The 22,614-nt window shown below is 36.3% G+C and overlaps 2 protein-coding genes across 2 annotated transcripts in view; both read left to right on the top strand.

The window, feature by feature from the left end:
* Window positions 1-14,488, top strand: part of LOC136069880 (uncharacterized) — a 24,501-nt gene extending 10,013 nt beyond the window's left edge. Inside the window, exons 5-6 of the mRNA XM_065778966.1 lie at window positions 13,492-13,670; window positions 14,291-14,488. Of these exons, the coding sequence (XP_065635038.1) occupies window positions 13,492-13,670; window positions 14,291-14,488 (377 nt within the window). The remainder of the gene's footprint in view (window positions 1-13,491; window positions 13,671-14,290) is intronic.
* Window positions 14,489-19,557: 5,069 nt separating this feature from the next.
* Window positions 19,558-22,017, top strand: LOC136069874 (pollen-specific leucine-rich repeat extensin-like protein 3). The gene has a single exon (XM_065778957.1). The coding sequence runs from the start codon at window positions 19,679-19,681 to the stop codon at window positions 21,743-21,745; it is 2,067 nt and encodes a 688-aa protein (XP_065635029.1). The 5' UTR covers window positions 19,558-19,678; the 3' UTR covers window positions 21,746-22,017.
* The last annotated feature ends 597 nt before the right edge of the window (window positions 22,018-22,614 follow it).

Below are 22,614 nucleotides of genomic sequence, written 5' to 3' on the forward strand. Positions count from 1 at the left end.
CTTCCAAAACAACAAAAGAAATGAAAAATTAAAAATAATTTTTTTTTTTTTTATCTACAAAACAATTATATATATATATATATAGATAAAATATCCTTCAAAAAAAAAAGTCTCTGCTAAGAAAAAGGTAATGACTAATGCATTATAAGTTAGCAAAGAGTGAATAATCATTCAAGAAGGCTGAAGAAGATTTGGCAAACCACTGTCGTGATGCTTTTTGTTCTAGGCCATAACCAACAATATCAATATGCATGCTTCGTATGACATTTTGGTTATATATTAATTTGGGATCCAAATTTTAGGGTTTGGGACTTCAAGATTTGGACGTTGGCATGTTGTCTAGTTTATTATTTTATTGTTTTACCATCAATAAGATGATTTTATAATTGAGCATCACTATTGATTAGAATTTTATTTTACGCCGGGAAAAAATTCTCAATTACAAGAAATAAATTATTGGGTTAGTTAACACATAGTAGACTTGTTTATCTAATTAGCTCAACTCCAGATTTTCAAAAGACAAATGAATATTGTTTCTAAAAAAAAAAACAAGTGAATATTTTTGAAACTGATGAGTTTTTTTTTTTATTATTAGTAAACAAATTTTATTTTCAAGAATTTGCAAACTTGAAAAAATACTATTGAACATGGAATTTCACCATTATGAGCATCATGTGTTTCAACATCTCAACTTTGAAAAATTATTGAATATTTTTTAATTGTGCCAATGGTTAGTAAGGACTAGAAAATTTATAACCTACCAATTTTTTTATATAGTGCTTAATTGTACTTATACTTACTTTTCTAATTTTTATTCCAATTATGAAACAAATATTTTCAATAATGAATATTATCAAAAATTTATTTTACAAAAAAATAGAATATGATATTTTAACAGATTATTTGATTTTGCACATTAAAATGAAAATTTTCTCAAAATTTAGTATAAAATTAATCATAGATGATGTTTAGAATTTGAAATAAAATCTTTGAGTTCCATTTTGATGTATATATCTTATAAATGATTGAGTTGAAATGTATTTAGAAATAGTTATATATGTATTTTATTTTATTTATATGTTGTTAAAATTGAATAGATGCTAGTTTTATTTTTTCATTTATTAATTTAGTTTTAAATTTTAGTATATTTCTTATTCTAAAAATGATTTTTTTAATAAAAAATTTCCTGTTTGTGCCCCCAAAAAAAAATTCCTCCTTCCGTCTTTATGAACTTAGAAGTCAGCACTTAGGTCTGCTTGAGTACCAAGCAAACTAAAGCCTCTATGAGTTAGAAATTAGGGTTGATTGGAGTCTGCACTATAACATTGAGATATTTTGAATAAAGTTTTATTCATCAAAATAATCCCCCTCAATTGGAGTACAATACTTTGCTAATATAGACTACTAACCTAGTTCTAACTAACTTAAAAATCTTAATTTTAATTGACTTCAGAAATCCTAATTATCAAATTATTAAAATGACCTTTGATTCTAATAAAATTAAATCCTAATAACCTAATTAACTGCTACGACCTAAAATAAAATACAATGACTTCATAATCATATAAGATTAAAATAAAATAAATTTTTCTTTGTGCTTCCGGCATTAGTTAATCAACTTATTCCCTACGCCAGTAGAAATCATTACAGCTTTGAAAATAATTTTAAATGCGTATTGCTATCTTTTGGTCCAAGACTTTGGGTTGATGTGGTAAAATTTACCATATTGAATATTAATAATTTTTTTTTCAGACATTCTAGTCTCAAATGCTCAAGGAAGAGAGTTAATTAACAAGACACTAGTGATAAATTGTGTAAGACAATGAGTTGATCTAGAATAAGAAGAGAAAAATATATATTTGTCATTTATGTACATGTATAGAAGTAGGACTTTCTAATAGTTTACAGACAAAAAAGGCTTCCCATAACTATTATTGGGCTAGTGGTTGAGGATGTTGAGAAGGGAAACTCTGGTTTTGACTAGGTGCCTAGACAGGCATTCAAGCTCTTCTTCAAATTCTTGAATGTTTGATTCCAACTTTCCAAGCCAGGTCTGCACATTTTCTATATGCACAAAATAATCAGATTTCCTTTTCTTGCGGCTCATGAGAAATTGTAATGCTACATCTACCATCTCAAACTCATTTGCATCTGATTCTGCACTCTCACATACCACTCTTTTGTGGTGCACCAACTTGGAAACCAAAGACCAGCTGCTTGACTTTGATTGCAAGTTTGGTTTGGCAATAAAAGTTAACAGGGATTAAATCCAGTGAGAGTTACAGCTTCTAGCTCTTTGAACACGCTAATAATGAGAAAATCTTCAGTGTTCTTGTAATTAATCTTAACTTGCAAGCACTTTAAGGCCTTTTGCAACGCCTTTTTTTGGATCTTCATTGAGGCCAAGTATTTCTCAACCTCCCTTACGATCTCCTTGTTACTATCTTTTCTTCTGCGCAGAGTTGATTGAAGTTCACGTGTGCATTCCTTTGTTTTCAACAAGGCATCTATTGCAGTACCACACACATCCAAGAGCATAAGAGATCCATTCAACGTCTCATTAAACCATTTCTTGTGCTGTTCTTGTGCCAAGGCTTGTGTGAAAGGCAATAGGAGCAACTTATCAACGCAATCAGAAGGCTACAGCACTACACTTAATATATTACTAGTGATGGTCATGCTTATATATTGTAGAACTTCCTCATATGCTACTCTCCAATCTTGTCAGCCTATGCACTTATAAAAAGCTTGAATGCCTCTCTTTGAGGCAGTGGCAATTCCAGGAATTTTGTCCAGGGTGTTCCTATTTCACTTTGAAAATATTTCGGGTTATTTAAGTCTATTTTGAGTGTTTCAAGATGTTTCGGTAAATACCGGCTGCAATTCAAGATTTGATTGGTATGAAGTTTGTGCTTTGAAGGTTTTTTATTTTTTTTATTTTTTTTTAAATGTTCTTAAAACCAAAACAAATTTGCATTCTGTATACCGAAAAACCTCAAAAGGAAAAAAAAAAATGAAAAGAAAAGAAATTAACAAAGGTGCCTGTATAATAAATTATAAGTTCATTTGAAATATTAATAAAATTATTAATTATTGTTATTTAGTTGTTTTATTAATTTGTTTGTCTTTTATAAACTATAATTTGTTATATTGTTATTTCATTAATTATAAAATTATTAATTGATGTTTAGCCTAACATAATTTAATTTATTTGTCTTTTATAATGTATTAATTAATTAAATTATCAATTGTTAGGATTATGAGTCAATTAGAAAATTTCACAATCACAAATCACAATAACATTACACTAAAAGACAATATCTCACCAATTGACCAACACCAACACACCCCAACCAACGGATAAGAATCATAAGATATAGCCAAATTCAAAAAGTCAAAAAAATAAGCAAAATATTAATAAAGATAAAGCTTCACTACTTCAGCCAATCACAATTCAGATAAAGTTACTCTTCACAGTTCAGATGATAAAGTAGAATAAAGAGAGAGTTTTAGAGACAGCGACCCATTTATTTCATTTCAGATTTCACAGAGAGAGAGAGAGAGAGAGAGAGAGAGAGTGAGTGAGTGAGAGACTGAGAGAGAGTCAGAGAGAAAGAGAGAGAGAGATACCTTGAGGAAGCACCAGAGCAGGGAGGGAGGCCTAAGGAGTTAAGGCTGAGGCTGAGGCAGTGACTATCGAGCGATCTGCGACAATGTGCGATGCAATGTGTAAGCGACCTCCGACGAGCGATCTCCGATGAGCGACGATGTGCTCTAGACTGCGACTGGACCGATCTCTGATGAGGGGCATCAGGCGACGATGTGCTCTGGAGTCTGGACTGCAACTGGACCAATCTAACTTCTAAAGGGAGGCGTTGCTCTGTTGCTCTGTTTTTAGGTTTGCTTTAGCTTTAGTGATTTCTGATGTACTGATTTACTGATTTGAGTTTTCTGATTTAGTGATTTACTCTGTATTAGGGTTTGGTTTTTTTTTTTTTTTTTGAGAAACCGTGAGTTTGCTTCCTCTGTAATCTATTGGGCTTGCCATGGGCTTAATGTTGGGCTTGCCATCCGTTGTTTTGCTCTGTTACAATTTTTTTTTTATTTTTTTTTTCAGATTTTAGTTGAAGATATTTTTTGGGCTTTTTTTTTTTTTTTTTTATTTTTTTAATTTGAGAGTGTTCCTAATTTGGATGAGGGTGTTCCTATTTTTTTTTTTTTAAGGGTAAACAAATAAAAAAATTTAATTATTATATATAAATTTTTTTTTTCAAGTCAGGATGTTCCTAGGAACACCCTGAGCATAACGTGGCGTCACCACTGCTTTGAGGGACATCCAATATTTTTATACATATATGGATTGGCCAAATTCACTTTACAGAATCCTGATAAAAAATAAAGAAGTTTCACATGCAGATCTTGCCTGCCACCAATTGTATCATTAATAAACATCATCTTGTTTGCATGATTACTTGAATGTTACATGACAATATATAGAAAAGGAAGGTCAGCATAAGAATTTTTATATTAAGAGCCCGCTGGAAGCAAGGAGTACATTATCACCTATTATAAATTAAGATGTTTACGTGTGAGCGAGGGCTGGTCTTGAGGGCAGGCAGTTGGATATAATGGCTATTGCCTTTTCTTGTGTCAGAGAAGATGGTGTCAACCCACTCGTGTTCTGCATATCTTAGAGATTGTCCTTTGTTGTGCAATATTTATATACATAAAATGATATTTTAAGAAGATGATCTCTTGATTCTAAAATTTATAAGTAATTAATCATGAATTGGAGAGCTGGAGAGGGGGAGACATTGCAAAAAAATTGCTGTTATTTTATTTCTAATTTATTTATGAGATTTCTTTTGTTTCCCATACTTCAATATATATGTATATATATCAAATGGATAGCAATGGATGGAAGGCTGATTGCTAGACTGAATTGTACACTCAACAGGAACAGGTAAGACCTCTCTTCCAAGGTAAAATGGCTTCCTCACCTCTAAATGCAAAATCCCAATACCATACTCGTCAAACAACTTGCCTTCTAGAACACACCCTCTCATTTCAGAGTTCAATGACCACTTTTGCAGATCAAGGGCTTCTGAATCATCTTCACGACTTCATCAATAAGCAATGGACTGAATGGCCTTCTGGATTTACGTGATTGTGTCGATAAGTTGCTTCAGCTGCTGTTTAATTAACAAGCCTTAGCCCAAGAGCATGCAGCACAAGACGTGGGATTGAAGAGCTGTTGGATGGATCTCTTAGGCTTTTGATGTCTTTGGAATCACAAAGGATGCCTTATTGCAAACAAAGGAATGCACACTTGAACTCCAATCAATTATGAAAAGAAGAAGAGGAGGTGAAATGGAGCTTACAAGGGAGGTAGGGAAATACTTGATTTCCAGGGAGGTGATCAAAAAGGCCATCCACAAGGCTTGGAAATCAAGTGCACCACCAAAAGCCATAAGACTGACCATAATTAGCATATTGAGGAAGTAGAAGTGACCATAATTAGACAAAGTTGAGATCAAAGTTCAGCAGCTGGTCATTTGTTTCCAAGCTGTTGCACCCCAAAAGAGTGGCATGTGAGGATTTAGAAACAAAAACAAATGAACTTGAGGTGGATGCAGCATTACAATCTCTCATGAGTCACAAGATAAGCAAATCTGATTACATCACGCATGTTGAAAATGTGAAAAACTGGCTGGAGAAATCAGAGTCTAGCATTCATGATCTCGATGAAATGCTTGAATGCTTGTTAAGGTGTCTAATCAAACCAGAGTTAGCCTTCTTAACATCTTCAACTACTAGCCCAAATTTCATATTTGTTCAAACTTGTACAACTGTAATTTCTTTTCTCAGTTTTTGACGTAAATTAATATCCTACGCAATCATTACAACTGTTTTTGCACTGAACTGTCTTCTAGAGGACTAATTTTACCATTGGGATTAGGGTTATAAATGAACTAAATTGTTTATAAACAGCTCAAGTTCGGCTCGAGAATGAACTTGTTTATGTTCATTTGTTTAGAAAATAAGCCAAAGCTCAAGTCTTAAGTTTAGACTTGATTATAAAACAAGCAAAGCTCAAGCAAAACAATGTACTTGTGAACAAGCTCGTAAATATGAGGACTCGATTTAACTATGTATAATATTATATTTTTACATATATACTAGTCTAAAAGTATATTCATATAGACTTCAAATTGTATTGTATAAATTTTTCAATAGGTTCATATGATATTAAATTATTATATGTAGTTTATTAATGATATAAATAGTCTATTATTCATAATCAAAATTCACAAAATTATGAAAATGTAAAATATTTTAGTCATGGTTTCACACTATATAGGAAAAGAATAAGTTATTCAAGTAACTCATGAACAAGTTTGAGCTTGTTTGACAAGAAAATAAGTCAAGCCTAAACATAAAATCTTGTTTGATAATAAACTCGAGCTTAGCCCATGTTTGAAAAAAGATTAAATGAACAAGCTTGAACATTTAATACTCAGCTCGTTTAGAGCCCTAGCTGGGATGGTTTAAAAGTGCTATATACCTTTTAGTCTTTTTAGTTCTTCAAATTTCTTTCCAATGCAAATAAACGATTAAAACAAGTAGATCTAAATGATACTCATTAAAAAAAAAAAAAAATCAAAATCAAAATACATAATATGATATAATTATCTCTGACATGAAACGATTAAGAACCACAGACAATGGCCTTGTTGGAACCGGACTAACTGAAGGCTGAAGCTCCTTATAGGAAGGGAAAAATAGACATTAAACATTTATAACACCTCCAAAATAAATTTTGTTAGGTTCTAAGGTCTTAGGATTTTATGTATTTAGAACTCTAATTTGTAATGTTGGCAAATCATGATCAAAACAATGTATTTAGTCTTGTTAAGGCTTGCTCAAAGTTGGTTTATTATTGTAAAGTTGGAATCGAGTGGCTGCAGAAGTACTTGGGACTTTCGGCCTGGCTCGATCGATTGAAGAATAGACTCGATCGATCGAAAATCGCACAGGTTGATTTTTCTGCAGAATTTCCAACTCAGCCCTACTTCATTAAACGTTTAGAGTTTTATGTTTTTACCCTAGGTATATAAACTAAACCCTAGCCACGTTTTTGAAGGTTGCTCCAATTGTATTGTTGCTCATACATTGCTGTTTTGTGTAAATCTCTTGTGAGATCTAGAGGAGTTTTCCTTTACACAAAGCTTAGGGTTTTCAAGTTGGAGATAGTATCAACATCTTGATGATCAACTTGGTTGCTACCATTGAAGCTTAAAGAATATCAAGCGGGGGTGCTTGTAGCTGATTGAAGAATCCAAGAAAGAAGGAGTCCGTGGATTCGGAGCTTGCACGTGGTCGTGTCAGTAAGTTATATTGGTGGGTAGCATTAGGAAGTCAAGCGGGGAGCTTGTAGTCCTTCTGTATGAATTTCGATTCTTTCGCATAGTAGATTCAGGTTTACCTTGAGGATAGCTAGGTCAAATCCTCCCCAGGTTTTTACCGTGTGGTTTCCTAGGTCATCATATCTTGTGTTTATTTATTTTCCACTGCTTTATATCTTGATATGATTATTTGATTGCTTTAACCTAGAATTGCATAATTTGACTAAGTAACAACTTGGCTAATTAATCTAGGCTAACCAATCTGGTTGTGTTTTAAGGGGTCTAAAACCGTTCAAATTTTTTTATAAAAAAAAAAAAAAAAAAAAAAAAAAAAAAAAAAAAAAAAAAAAAAAAATGGCATTTTTAGTTCTTCAAATTTCTTTCCAATGCAAATAAACGATTAAAACAAGTAGATCTAAACGATACTCATTAAAATAAAATAAAAAATCTAAATCTAAATCCAAAAATCAAAATCATAATGCATAATATTATATAATTATCTCTGACATGAAACGATTAAGAACCAGAGACAATGGCCTTGTTGGAACCGGACTAACTGAAGGCTGAAGCTCCTTATAGGAAGGGAAAAATAGACATTAAACACTTATAACACCTCAAAAATCCAAAAAAAAAAATAATAATAATTTGGTATACCAAAAAAAAAAAAAGAACCCAAAAAGTTAAATTGGTACCCAAAAAAAACTAAACATTACCCATCTAGCCAATGCCTCAGTTTTGTGACCCTCTAAATGAGAACAAAATCTCTCTTTTGACCAATGCCAAAGCACCAATATTTAAATTACATATCAATAACTAGAAAATTAAGCCGGTCTCTGTATGCTCGCACTAGAATGTCTATTATTATTATTATTATTTTACTTTATTTTTTTGAGAGAAAGAAGACCTATTAACTTAAATGACAATATCTCATAAAAATAAAAACTTAAATGACAATAAAACTAAAATTTAAAAAAATAGTAAAAAAAAAAAAAAATAAGATGAGGAATATTGGAGAGGAAACTAGATTTGGTAAGATGAAGCTGTCTTTATTAGTATGCTTCAATTGTTTTGGAGCTTTATATCTTCTTTCTCATATATAATAAGGTAAGAGATTTTCCATCATATCAATTTGGAGAAAATTTTTTCTTTTTTTTGAGATAGTTTAAACTTATAACGTACGTCCGCTCTTGATAATAGTTATTTATCATTAAATCAAGACATTAATCGGTTTTTAGCGTAGACAGGGATTGAATCCCAGATCTCTTATTCAATCATTAGAGATTTTACTAGTTGAGCTAACTAAAACCCACGGGCAATTTTTTTTTTTTCAATTAAGTATGTAAACTTTATGAGCGTACTATAATATACTTTTAATAACATATTTATAAAAAAATTATAATCAATACTTTATTTAATAATTATTTGAATTTTTTAGATAACGTAATAATTATGTGACTGTTTTAGATGAATAGTATAATATATTTTTACTAACATACTTTAAAAAAAAAATTACAATCAATACTTTATTTAATAATTATTTGAATTTTTTACATAACATAATAATTGCGTGACTGTTTTAGATGACTAATAACTAATAAGTCTTATGATTAAAATATAGGTAGATGATTATCCAAACCGTTTGAGGAGATCGCTCCTACTCAGCTAAAAGACTGTCTTAAGTAATAGGTTATTATTAGTTGTTATGGATGGGGTAAAAAAGTAATTTAAGTTGTGAGATTCAAATTAGAACCAATAACAACTTATTACCTATGATATGTTGTGAAAAATATTGTAAATGTAACATTTTTCTATATAATATGTCCTTTCTAAACATGTAAGGAGAGTACTATTTTCACTTCTTAGTTTGTTGCTTTAATACCCCTATCTCACTTAGGTGGATCAATTTTAAATCTTTTAGGTGCCATGTTGAAATGACACCCCTAATTTTGACTACTTACCCCAAAACCCGAATATTTCTAAGCTCATGATGGTTCTATGTTCTACAGTTCATGTGAGAGGGTGTCACTCTACTGTAGAAGTAACTAATAATTTTCAATATAAAAAAAAAAAAAAAAAAAAAAAACTTTTAACTAGTTTGAGGTTGTCTTCTTTCAACCTACTATATAACAATTGAAGAAATCATTCATATGTAATTTTAATAACATAAGTTTTTAAATAAATTATATGGTTTGTTTAAATATATAATAAAAATTTAAGGGTAAAACCAATTTTAAGCTAAACTTTGTCAATTTTCAATTATATAAATAGAGGATTATTACATTCATAACATTCACGATACTCACAATAAATCTTAAATGACAAATTGTTACTAGTTCTAATTTGGATACAACATCAAAATTATTTTTTTATCCATTAATAATGTCCCATAACAACTTAATATTTAGTATTTATTGCAAAAATACTGTAAACATAATATTTCTCATATAGATATTTATATAAATACAAGAAAGATGCTGAAAATACTTCAAAAATTTTATTAAAAAACTAATAAAATATGGTGGCAAGAATGTGTTTGAAACTTCCTACCGACATTTTTTTNAAAAAAAAAAAAAAAAAAAAAAAAAATCACCTAATGAGAAAAAGCAAAAGAAAAAATTAAAAAAAAAAATTAGAAAACAGAAACAATTAAAAACCAGAGACAATGGGCTTGTTGGAACCGGACTAACTGAAGGCTGAAGCTCCTCTTAGGAAGGGAAAAATAGACTGCTTTTTTTGATAGAGCTAATAGAGCATCTTAAACATATATTTTTAATTTTTAAATAATATTATACACATTTTTATATATTTTTTCACCTACACGTATATCAAAAAAATACAAACAACATTACTCAAACTTCTTTACCAAACGGCCCTTATAACACCTCCAAAGTCCAAAAAAATAATTTTAATTTGGTATATCAAAAAAAAAAAAACCCAAAAAGTTAAATTGGTACCCAAAAAAATTAAACATTACCCATCTAGCCAATGCCTCAGTTTTGTGACCCTCCAAATACGAACAAAACCTCTACTTTGACCAATTCCAAAACACCAATACTTAAATTACATATCAATAATTAGAAAATTAAGGGTTTCAGTGTGCTCGCATTAAAATGCCTATTATTATTATTATTATTTTTGAGAGAGAAAGAAAACCTATTAACTTAAATGACAATATCTCATTAAAAAAAATGACAATAAAACTAAAATTTTAAAAAAATAGTAAAAAAAAAAATTAAGATGAAGAATATTGGAGAGAAAACTAGATTTGGTAAGATGAAGCTGTCTTTATTGGTATGCTTCAAGTGTTTTGGAGCTTTATATCTTCTTTCTCGTATAAAAAAAGGTAAGAGATTTTCCATCATATCAATTTGGAGAAATTTTTTTCAATCTACTATGTAAACTTTATGAGCGTACTATAATATACCTTTAATAATATATTTTAAAAAAATTATAACCAATACTTTATGTAAGGACTCAATTTGGATTGACCCTGAGTGATGGGTTTTCAGCCCAACAAGCCCAAACAATAAATTTATAGAGAGTGGGTTGACAGGTTTAGGTGCTGGCCGTCGATCACCATGCATGAACTTTTCTTATAAAAAATGCTAAGAGTTTCTTTACAAATAGGGGGAATGCTCCTCGGCCTGTGGCCGAGGAGGCATTCTCATTCTTTCTTTTTTCCCCCCCTTTACTTTACTAGCTTTTCTTTTATAGTTTTCATCTTCCTATCTCCTTCTTCCATCTGTTGATCATCTATTTGCCTTTCTTCTGGCCGGCCGTCCCATCAGAGGCCTTATCGATACTCAAGTGGTTCACTTTGATCAACGTTATCCTGCCAAGGGGTTACCTCCTCATTAATGCGGTCAGGGGGGTTAGTTGAGTGCATTAAATGCGAGAGTGACAGTTTACTTTGGAGTTAGCCTCTCCCCAAAATCACCTTTGCCATGCCGAAGATAAGGTGGTCCTCGGCGTGGATTAGGAAAATAGGCTTTCCCCCACTTTGGTTCAAAATAGCTTGTGCTCCTCGGCATGGGCCTTGGGCCTGCTACATGATGGGCCGAGGCTATCAGGCCCACGGGCCCCACAATAGCCCCTCAAAACTCTGCTGCACGTTCCCTCAAACGGGGAAGAAGGTTTTGATACATGCGGGTCCATTGGACGAATTGCCCCACTTTGGTTCATACTGATGCTGGCGGCTTTTTGACTGCCCGATGCGCGTTTTTAGCGTTTCAAGACTTAATGGGTGCCCACATTAAATTTTGGCGGCACCACGTTTCCCACTTTCAACAGCATGATCTTTTGCTTTTATGAGCAAGCGGTTTCATTTGGAGAACTTAAGGGAGAGTATAAATACCTGTTTGAATCGCCTGGTTTCATCATTTTTGCGCTTATAATTATTGATGCATATAGTTTGAATCTGGTTCGACTTGCACACTATTTGAAGAGTATCGTCATACTTCTGTAAGTCTTCTTTTTCTAGCGACCCCAAATTTCCTTGATTTCACTCTTCCTTTTCTCTTTTAGAACTTTTAGTCGTCTTTGGGGAATGGGTAAGTTTAAGAAGTTGGTCGAGTCCGATGAGATGATGAATAAATTCATTGTCGACTATGGAATACCAAATAATGTGAATTTGAAGTACTGTGAAGAGGGAGAGTGGTACCTTAGGAGGAGAGAGGGTGAAATTGTGATCCCGATAGTTGCTTTCGTAGAAGGAGGGATGAGAATCCCTATGAGGCCGGTGACCCTTAATTACCTTAGGCATTTTCGCCTGGCTCCTACTCAGTGTGCCGTGAATGTATTTAGGATATTAGGGTGTGTAGATACCCTGAATGAGAAAATGGGGCNTAAAACATTTAAACTTGAAAAAATAAACAGAGAGAAACATAACACAGAGAGAGGGTCAAAGGGTGTATCGATATTTCTATTTTCAAAACCTAAAAACCAAAACACAAAACACATAACACAGAGAAACACAAAACAGAGAGAGGGTCAGAGGGTATCGAGATTTCTATTTTCAAAACCTAAAACACAAAACCCACTAACACAAAGTAACACAAAACACAGAGTAACACAAAACAGAGAGTGGGTCACGGTATCAAGATTTCTATTTTCAAAACCTAAAACACCAAACACAGAGAAACCCAAACAAAAGACAAACACAAAACAGAGAGGCGGCGTGGGGAGGCGGCGTGTGGAGGGCGGCGTGAAAGTGAAAGTGTGATGTCGATGGCAGAGGGAGAGTGAAAGTGTGGGGAAGACGTACCGTGGGAGATGAGAAGCCGATGATCGTGGAGAGGGCGGCGTGTGGAGGCGACGGCAGAGGGAAGGAGTGGAAAGTGTGAGAGGTAGAAGTGGGGCGGCCTGAGGAGTGAGGTCTGAAACTCTGAATGTTTGAGAGTGAAAGGGTGAGAGTGAGAGTGAAAATGAAAGAGTGGGCCGGGTATGTAGGGTAGGGTTTTCACTTTTTCCTTTTATAGTTCAATTAATTTTAGTTTAATTAGTTTAATTAGATAATTAGCTAGTTTAATTATGGGCGATTAAAATCTAATAGATTTTAAAATGGAGGTCAGATCATTTAAAATTTAAAACTTTGAAGTCATGACTGAAAAATAAGAAAAAGGCCCACTGCACATTATTGAATTTAGTTCCCCTTTAGTCACTTGATAACTTAGTTAAGTTAGTTTGGTAACTTAGTTTCAACTTAGTTTCTTGATTCAGCTGATTGATTGGACTTTGCCCACTGCCCAAAGCAAAGCTGGCATGCATCTGCCAAAGCTGAAAAGCTGAAAAGCAAATTTTTATTTTTTTGAAAATATCCGGTAGAAAGGAGCATCAGTAGCTGTTTAAAAAATATTTTATATTTAATATAATATAATAATATATTAATGATATTATTATATAATAATATTTCGGTTCGGTTCGGTCGGTTCGGTGTATTAAAATTTGACACCAAAAATCGAACCGAAATTTTCGGTTTTTTATAAAATAAAACCGAAACCGAACCGAAACCGAACCGAAATTTTTACATCGGTTCGGCCGGTTTGAAACGGTTTTTTCGGTTCTTCGGTTTTTTGCACACCCCTAGCCTTAGCACAAGAGCGTGACAAGTTCTTGGAGGCTGCCAATACTCTTAAGAGATCTGAGGCAGACCTAAAAAAGGCGACCGATGATCTGACAGAAATGACGAAGGCCAAGGATACTGCTGTCTCTGACCTAGCCGTGGCCAGGAAGCAAGCTGAGAATCAAACTAATCGCTTGCAAGACGTTGAGGGTCAATTATAAACTGTTAAAGAGAACATTACCTATATGAAGGAACAGTTGACCAAGGCAATCCATGAAAAAGGTGTTGTTGAGTATGCCAGGGACGAGGCTGTGAGAGCCAAAGACGAGGCGGTATTTGTGAAAATAGACGCTGAGCGCTCTATGGAAAAGGCAGAGGAGGATGCTTTCGCAGAAGGGGTGGCTAAGACTGAAGCCACCCTTCGGGCTCAAGTTCCTGCAGTGTGCAGGCATTACTGTTCTCAAACCTGGCATGAAACCCTCAACCAAGCAGGGGTTGATGCCTCATCTGATCTTAGAAGGGAGGACAGGGTATATTACCCTATTGCCATTCGCGAGGTTGCACCAGCTGCTCCCGAGGAGGGATCCTCATTACCAGCGGTTGGGAGTCACGATAAGACCGCTGAGGATGCACCGTTAACTAATCAACCATCATAGACGCTGAGCGCTCTATGGAAAAGGCAGAGGAGGATGCTTTCGCAAAGGGGTGGCTAAGACTGAAGCCACTCTTCGGGCTCAAGTTCCTGCAGTGTGCAGGCATTATTGTTCTCAAACCTGGCATGAACCCTCAACCAAGCAGGGGTTGATATTTCATCTGATCTTAGAAGGGAGGACAGGGTATATTCCCTATTGCCATTCGCGAGGTTGCATCTGCTGCTTCTGAGGAGGGATCCTCATTACCTCCGGTTGAAAGTCACGATAAGACCGCCGAAGATGCACCGTTAACTGATCAACCATCCGAGGAGGTTGAGCCCCAAAGAGCGTTGGGGGACGTTGTAACCGAGGGTCAGGAAATACCTTAAGACGTGGCAAGTCCTCCGGCGGACCTTTCGAAACCAAGCCCTTCGGCCTTGGCCAAAACTTTTTGATTTACTTACTGACTTAATTTGCCTACCGAGTTGAGGAGACTAGCATCGACATAGGACAACTTTGTTTATTTTTCTTTGATCTTCTTTTTCTATCTCATTTTGTTTCTTGCCTCAGTGGCGTTGTAAGGGAGTTGTATACTTTCCGTTTGAACTGAATACATAATACTTTGCTTCCATCTGATGATATTTTCCTTTGTTTGCTTTACTATTGTATTCTGCTCAATATTCGTATTCTATTCTGGAGTTAGCCTCATGAAACCATCTGTTATCCTTCAAATGTAAATCTAAGGATCGTTTTATAGCTTGACTCTAAGTAACGCTTTGGTTTTTCTCGAGATATTTTCTTTATGGGTTCGAGTCCGAGGACCATACAATAACCTAGTTATGCCCAGTACTTCTATTTTTCTATAGGTATCTAGTTTTCCATAGGCTTGTGTCCGAGGACCATGCAATACCTTGGTTTTGTTTAGTACTCAGATATAATAGTGTGTGTAGTTTTACCATAGGTTTGGGTCCGAGGACCATGCAATACCTTGGTTCTGTCTACCACTTCTATTTTTCTATAAGTATCTTTTACCATAGGCTTGGGTCTGAGGACCATACAATACCTTGGTTATGTCTGGTGTCCAGATATAATGGTGTATGTAGTTTTACTATAGGTTTGGGTCCGAGGACCATGCAATACCTTGGTTCTGTCTACCACTTCTATTTTTCTGTAAGTATCTTTTACCATAGGCTTGGGTCTGAGGACCATATAATACCTTGGTTATGTCTGGTGCTTAGGTATAATGGTGTGTGTAGTTTTACCATAGGTTTGGGTCCGAGGACATGCAATACCTTGGCTCTGTCTACCACTTCTATTTTTCCTGTAAGTATTAAATATAATGGTGTGTGTAGTTTTACCATAGGCTTGGGTCCGAGGACCATGCAATACCTTGGTTCTGTCTACCACTTCAATTTTCCTGTAAGTATCTACTTTCCCCATAGGTTTGGGTCCGAGAACCATGCAATACCTTGGTTCTGTCTAGTACCCAGGTATAATGGTGTGTGTAGTTTTACCATAGGTTTGGGTCCGAGGACCATGCAATACCTTGGCTCTGTCTACCACTTCTATTTTTCTGTAAGTATCTTTTACCATAGGCTTGGGTCTGAGGACCATACAATATCTTGGTTATGTCTGGTGCTCAGGTATAATGGTGTGTGTAGTTTTACCATAGGTTTGGGTCCGAGGACCATGCAATACCTTGGCTCTGTCTACCACTTCTATTTTTCCTGTAAGTATTAGATATAATGGTGTGTGTAGTTTTACCATAGGCTTGGGTCGAGGACCATGCAATACCTTGGTTCTGTCTACCACTTCAATTTTCCTGTAAGTATCTAGTTTCCCTATAGGTTTGGGTCGAGGACCATGCAATACCTTGGTTCTGTCTAGTACCAGGTGTAATGGTGTGTGTGGTTTTACCATAGGTTTGGGTCCGAGGACCATGCAATACCTTGGCTCTGTCTACCACTTCTATTTTCCTTTAAGTATTAGATATAATGGTGTGTGTAGTTTTACCATAGGCTTGGGTCCGAGGACCATGCAATACCTTGGTTCTGTCTACCACTTCAATTTTCCTGTAAGTATTAGATATAATGGTGTGTGTAGTTTTACCATAGGCTTGGGTCCGAGGACCATGCAATACCTTGGTTCTGTCTACCACTTCAATTTTCCTGTAAGTAGAGGTTTGTCCTCAAATCGCTTTACTGGAGATGATTCCTCTTTGTGTCAGATTATGATCTTTACACGTGGCATTGACCTCGCCTCCAACTCGAGGCCCATCTTTTTCATTTATGAAACGCCCTTTGTCTGTTCGTATTCCGCGCTTGACGCTCCGGTGCGCGAAACGCGCCTTCATTAATGTCCTCGTAAATTAACACAAGTCCAACCGTCCATGGCTCCTTGGAAATTGGCGACTTCATTACTAACCCAGCTGATAATACTCTTTTTGAACTCTGCATGAATTAATTCTCACCAACTCCCATCCCTATATAAATTGAGGAGATGGTTACTCTGTAACCCATGGACCTCTCAACACAACAGAACAAAACATATTCTTCCAACCTCCCATGCCTTAATAACCCCGCCGGAATTGTTACCGGGATTGGCAGAAACTGGTATGGCCGCAGCCCCCACTGGGCTTTCGTGCGGCAGAATCTAGGCGTAACCCTGATGGCGCCCTTCGAGGCGTCCCAGAGGGGTGTTGTTAGAGAACCTAATGTCTTTCCCCGGAGCACACCCCCGACGAGGAAGACGTGCGAATTCACCTCATGGGTGGTGCTAGAGTGTTGCCGTCTCCAACGGCAACACTCGAGAGGGCCGGAGAGAATCGAGGGAACATCACGGGGGAGGGTATCTCGGAGCCCTGCATCTGCTCCTCTCTTTGTTCCAGTTCCGCCTAGCCGAGGAGGGAGTGGTTGGGGGCCTGAGAGCATGATTGCCCTTCACCTCCTCCACCGCGTGTCAAGCTCTCCCATTCTCTTGGTGCCAAATAAAAGCTCGAGTTGACACTTCCCTCCGGCTAGCTTCTCCTTAGGGCGGCACCACCTGGGCCTCTGATTGTAGAAATGACTGGTGGTATTAGCTTGTAAATTTGCTTGTAAAACAGGCCTACCTGAGCCTTTGATTGTAATTTGTAACCTTTCTTTTCATGAAATAACAATAATAATATCGAGATCTTTCGTTTTTTTTTTTTTTTTTTTTTTTTTTTTTGCTGTCGACCTTCTATATATATTTTTTCAACCTACTGTAAAACGAACACTTAGAACTTAGAGCGATTGCCTGGTGCGCCGACCAGCACCCTAATCCTTCCCAGACGGCGCCAATTGTAAGGACCCAATTTGGATTGACCCTGAATACGAATGGGTTTTCAGCCCAACCAGCCCAAACAATAAATTTATAGAGAGTGGATTGAAAGGTTTAGGTGCTGGCCGTCGATCACCATGCATGTACTTTTCTTACAAAAAATGCTAAGAGTGCATTTACAGATGGGGGACGCTCCTCGGCCGTGGCGAGGAGGCCTTATCGTTCTCTCTTTTTTCCCCCCCTTTTACTTTACTAGCTTTTCTTTTATAGTTTTTATCTTCCTATCCTCCTTCCATCTGTTGATCATCTATTTGCCTTTTTTTCTGGCCGTCCGTCCATCAGAGGCCTTATCGGTACTCAAGTGGTTCACTCTGATCAACGTTATCCTGCCAAGGGGTTACCTCCCCATTAATGCGGCCAGGGGGGTTAGTTGAATGCATTAAATGTAAAAGTGACAGCTTACTTTGGGGTTAGTCTCTTTCCAAAATTACCTTCGTCAGGCCGAGGATAAGGTGGTCCTCGGTGTGGATTGGGAAGGAAAGGCTTTCCCTCACCTTGGCCCTGAATAGCCTGTGCTCCTCGGCCTGGGCCTTGGGCCTGCTACATGATGGGCCGAGGCTATCAGGCCCATGAGCCCCACAATATGAATAAATTTAATTGAAAAACTTAAGATGCATGTATCATTTATGGAATTGTACATAGTTTTTGCCCTTATAGATACTGGGGTTTGGGACCTATTTGCCAACAATTGCAAATATATAAATAGTAATGAGCTTAACAGCCGTTAAGTGACTTGTGTTTTAAAATTTTTTTAAATGACGTAACAACATATACACTCTTAAATACATTTAGGGTACGTTTGGTACACTAAATGAAAATTACGACAAAAATTGTAATCTTTATTACTTGGAATAAAATTTGTTGTAATTTAATAACTAAACCTATGTATAAGTTTGGTTGTGAGTAAATTAAGATTTATTTTAGGAAATATCTTACTCATACAATTATATCTCCTTAAAAATTGTTATTTTTTAAATTTAAGAGAGATATATATTATTTTTTATGATTTTTTATTTTTATAATTGTTAGATGTATATGGAAAGTTTGTTTATTTAGAAATATATTAAGTTTTAAAATTATTGCATTTAGTAAGGAATAGCTAATATCCCTTTTTTTTTTGTTCTCCAAAAAAATATATATATATATACAATCCTTTTAAAGAGATAGTTATTCCTCATTTTAAAGAATAGTTATTCATAAGGAATTATTATTTCTTGTAATAAAAACATAACTAAACTAAAAAATAGCTAAATCATAAGAATAACTATTACATTACATACCTATTACAGTCTACCAAACATGCCTTTAATAAAATCTAATTCATGAGGATCCTTATCCCAACCTAACAACCCTTAATCTTCTCAAAAATTTAACAACCCTTAACTTAATAGTTATGTGTTTGCTAATTTTATTTACAAAATACATGGGGGTAAGAGTTAAATATAAATAAGAAGGCGAAGTTTAAAAAGATATATCTAACAAAATAAACAAAATAGATTTCAAAAAAAGGGTAAACAAAGAGCACCTTAAAAATTGAACTTGAGAAGAGACGAGAATTGCTACAAAATGTATGTTTCTACTCTTTAGCTATTAACTATTAAGACCCAAAAATGAAAAATTAGGATGTGAATACAGGCTTCTTTTTATCAAATTATACAGCATATTAATTTACAATCTAATGCTCAAAGCTCAATGACAACTCTTCTAATTCTGATGAAGAAATTCAAATATAGGCTTCACGTGGCGTGTCTTAAGTTAAGACTCTTTAACGCGGTCTAATCTCTTAAGACTCTCGCCAGCTAGCTCTTACCTTGTAAAAACACTAAAAAGCCATTGGGCTAAGTAAGTCTCTTTTGGTTTTTTGAGGAAGACTTGGTCATTGCTAATCTGTCATCTAACAAACTTAAATCCAAAATTAGCTTATAGTGCTAAAACCCAAGCTTCCAAAACACCCATAATTAGAGACATTTTCCAGATAAAATATACCAAAAAAAGTTATAACAAACCCATCAAATCTGTGGTGCTTGAGGAAAACCAATTTCTTTTCTCGGCTAAAACGGCACAGAAAATTCTTGCATACCCTCTCATATATCTTCCATACAATCTGGTTATTTCCCTCAATATAACACCATATTTTCATTCACCATCTCCACCCAAACGATTCTATAAGCAGCCTTGGGTCTCTCCAAGGTGGCGACGCTCTTCAAAACCTCTATACAATGCAGGCCTTAGGCTGCTGCTGCTGCTGCTTAGTGCTCTCCTTCCTTGTATTCTCGTCATTCTCTTCGGCGCTATCCAATAAAGAAGTCAATTTCATTGCTCGCCGCCAACTCTTAAGTTTGCATCCTCACGGTGGTGATTTACCTGATGACTATGAGTTTCAGGTTGATTTGAAATGTACATTTCCTAATCCTAGGCTTAGACGTGCCTACATTGCACTCCAAGCATGGAAAAAGGCAATCTACTCAGACCCTTTGAACACCACAGGGAATTGGGTTGGTCCCAATGTTTGTGATTACAATGGTGTATTTTGTGCTACGTCTCTTGATGAACCAAAAGAAACTGTTGTGGCTGGCATCGATATGAACCAAGCTGATATTGCTGGGTACCTTCCGGCGGAGTTGGGTTTATTGACAGAAATTGCTTTGTTCCACATCAATTCCAACAGGTTTTGTGGGATTGTTCCTGAGAGTTTCAATAGACTTACGCTTCTTCACGAGCTTGATATCAGCAACAACCGGTTTGTAGGTCCATTCCCTAAGGTTGTTCTTTCAATTCCAAATTTAAAGTACCTTGATGTTAGGTACAATGACTTCGAGGGAGAGTTGCCTCATGGGCTCTTCGACAAGGAATTTGATGCTCTATTCTTGAACAATAATCGGTTCGCATCCACAATTCCTGATAATTTCGGAAACTCTCCTGCCTCAGTTATTGTAGTCGCCAATAATCATTTCAAGGGCTGCATTCCAAGTAGTATTGGAAAAATGGCTAGCACATTGAACGAGATTATATTCTTGAACAATGATTTTTCAGGATGTTTGCCTGCCGATATTGGATTGCTTGGAAATGTGACGGTGTTGGACATTGGTTCCAACAAATTCAGTGGAATCTTACCAAAGACATTCGAAGAGCTTTCCGAGGTTGAAGAGTTGGACATTTCGGGCAACATGTTGACAGGGTTTGTGTCTGAGAGCATTTGCCGATTGCCTAACTTGGTGAACTTCACATTCTCCTACAATTACTTCAATGGTGAGGCCCCAGAATGTGAGCCTCAATCCAGTAAGGACATTACTTTTGATGATACAAGCAATTGCTTACCAGATAGGCCAAAACAAAAGTCATCGAAAGTCTGTGCTCCTGTGGTGAACCGACCGGTTAATTGCAGCAAGGCCGAGTGTGGAGCCTCATCACCACCTCCTACACCAAAGCCATCTCCTCCCAAAGCATCACCACCACCACCAGTCTATTCTCCTCCCCCTCCTGTTCACTCTCCACCACCACCACCACCACCAGTCCATTCTTCACCGCCACCACCAGTCCATTCTCCTCCCCCTCCTGTTCACTCCCCACCACCACCAGTACATTCCCCACCACCACCACCAGTCCACTCTCCCCCACCGCCAGTACATTCCCCACCACCACCACCGGTATATTCCCCTCCACCTCCTGTTCACTCTCCACCACCACCACCACCTCCAGTACACTCACCTCCACCACCACCACAAGCTCCGTCTCCTGCACCATCTCCTGATCCTTATGATAATTCACCCATTATCAGAGAACGACCTCCTCCTCCCCCATCTCCCTCACCACCCCCACCTGTGAAATCACCTCCACCTCCAGTCCACTCTCCTCCACCTCCAGTCCATTCCCCTCCACCACCAGTTCACTCACCGCCGCCACCAGTACATTCCCCCCCACCCCCAGTACATTCCCCTCCACCCGCAGTTCACTCACCATCACCACCACCACCAGTACATTCCCCCCCACCCCCAGTCCATTCACCACCACCCCCAGTTCACTCACCACCACCACCACCAGTACATTCCCCCCCACCCCCAGTCCATTCACCACCGCCACCAGTAAAATCATCACCACCCCCAGTTCACTCACCACCTCCCCCAGCACACTCACCGCCACCACCGGTACATTCCCCTCCACCCCCAGTTCACTCACCGCCACCACCAGTTTTCTCACCTCCACCACCAGAGTTGGTTCTTCCCCCATCGTCCGGCTTTGAATACAGTTCACCACCTCCACCTCTATACCCAGGCTACAATAAATAGCTAGCACAACATTAATCTCCTTGCTTCATTTTTTTTTTTTTAATCAAATTCCAAAAAAAAAAGAAGAGACTCTCTTTACTAGTTTTAACAGTCTCACATTATACCCCCACTTTTGTTAGTTAATAGCTTGAAATTTGATATGAATGAAGTTGTGTTGTGTTTCAATTGCCTCCATAAATGACACCGTCGGCCAATGTAAATCTGATAACCAGAGAGAATATCGTTTGTAATTACTGCTCTGTACTTGTTCTTTAAATTTATTTTTTGCTTGACGTGTGAATGTAGCTATTGGTTTGGCGGTTTTTTTTTTTTTTTTTGTCCCCCTGAATATCTCCCAACCTCTCTTGCTAATAAAGAAAATTAAGACGTCCACATCCGTACGTGCAAGCATGCAAAATTGGAATTACCAATTACAAATGACCATATGTACGATGTAAATTTAAAGAGGTGGGGGTGCTATTTCTATTAATTTTGGCCTTAAACTATAATTAGTGTTGAAAAATTTCAATCATATTGAATGTTTCCTACATAATTATTATATGATACGATAAAATTGTTTAAAAATTAAAAAATGTTGTGAATTCCAGTTAACTCAACCGATAAAATTTATTGTTATTGAATAAAAAAAATACCATACCTATCAAAAAAAAAAAAATACCATAGATTGAAACTATTTCTAAAAAGAAAAAATTGAAGACGTCTTCATTGTTGACTGCTTGACCCACATAAAACATATTTGAAGGGTAATTTAATTAGAGACGAACCAAGTTTGGACTAAGCTCTGGCTGTGAGTTTTATTTATTTAACCATAATATGTATGGTAGCTTTTTATTTTTTTTGGTCAAAATGTAAAGAGACTATAATGGGGT

Source organism: Quercus suber, unplaced genomic scaffold (genome assembly GCF_002906115.3).
Source record: "Quercus suber isolate HL8 unplaced genomic scaffold, Cork oak 2.0 scaffold_194, whole genome shotgun sequence".
Classification (NCBI taxonomy): domain Eukaryota; kingdom Viridiplantae; phylum Streptophyta; class Magnoliopsida; order Fagales; family Fagaceae; genus Quercus; species Quercus suber.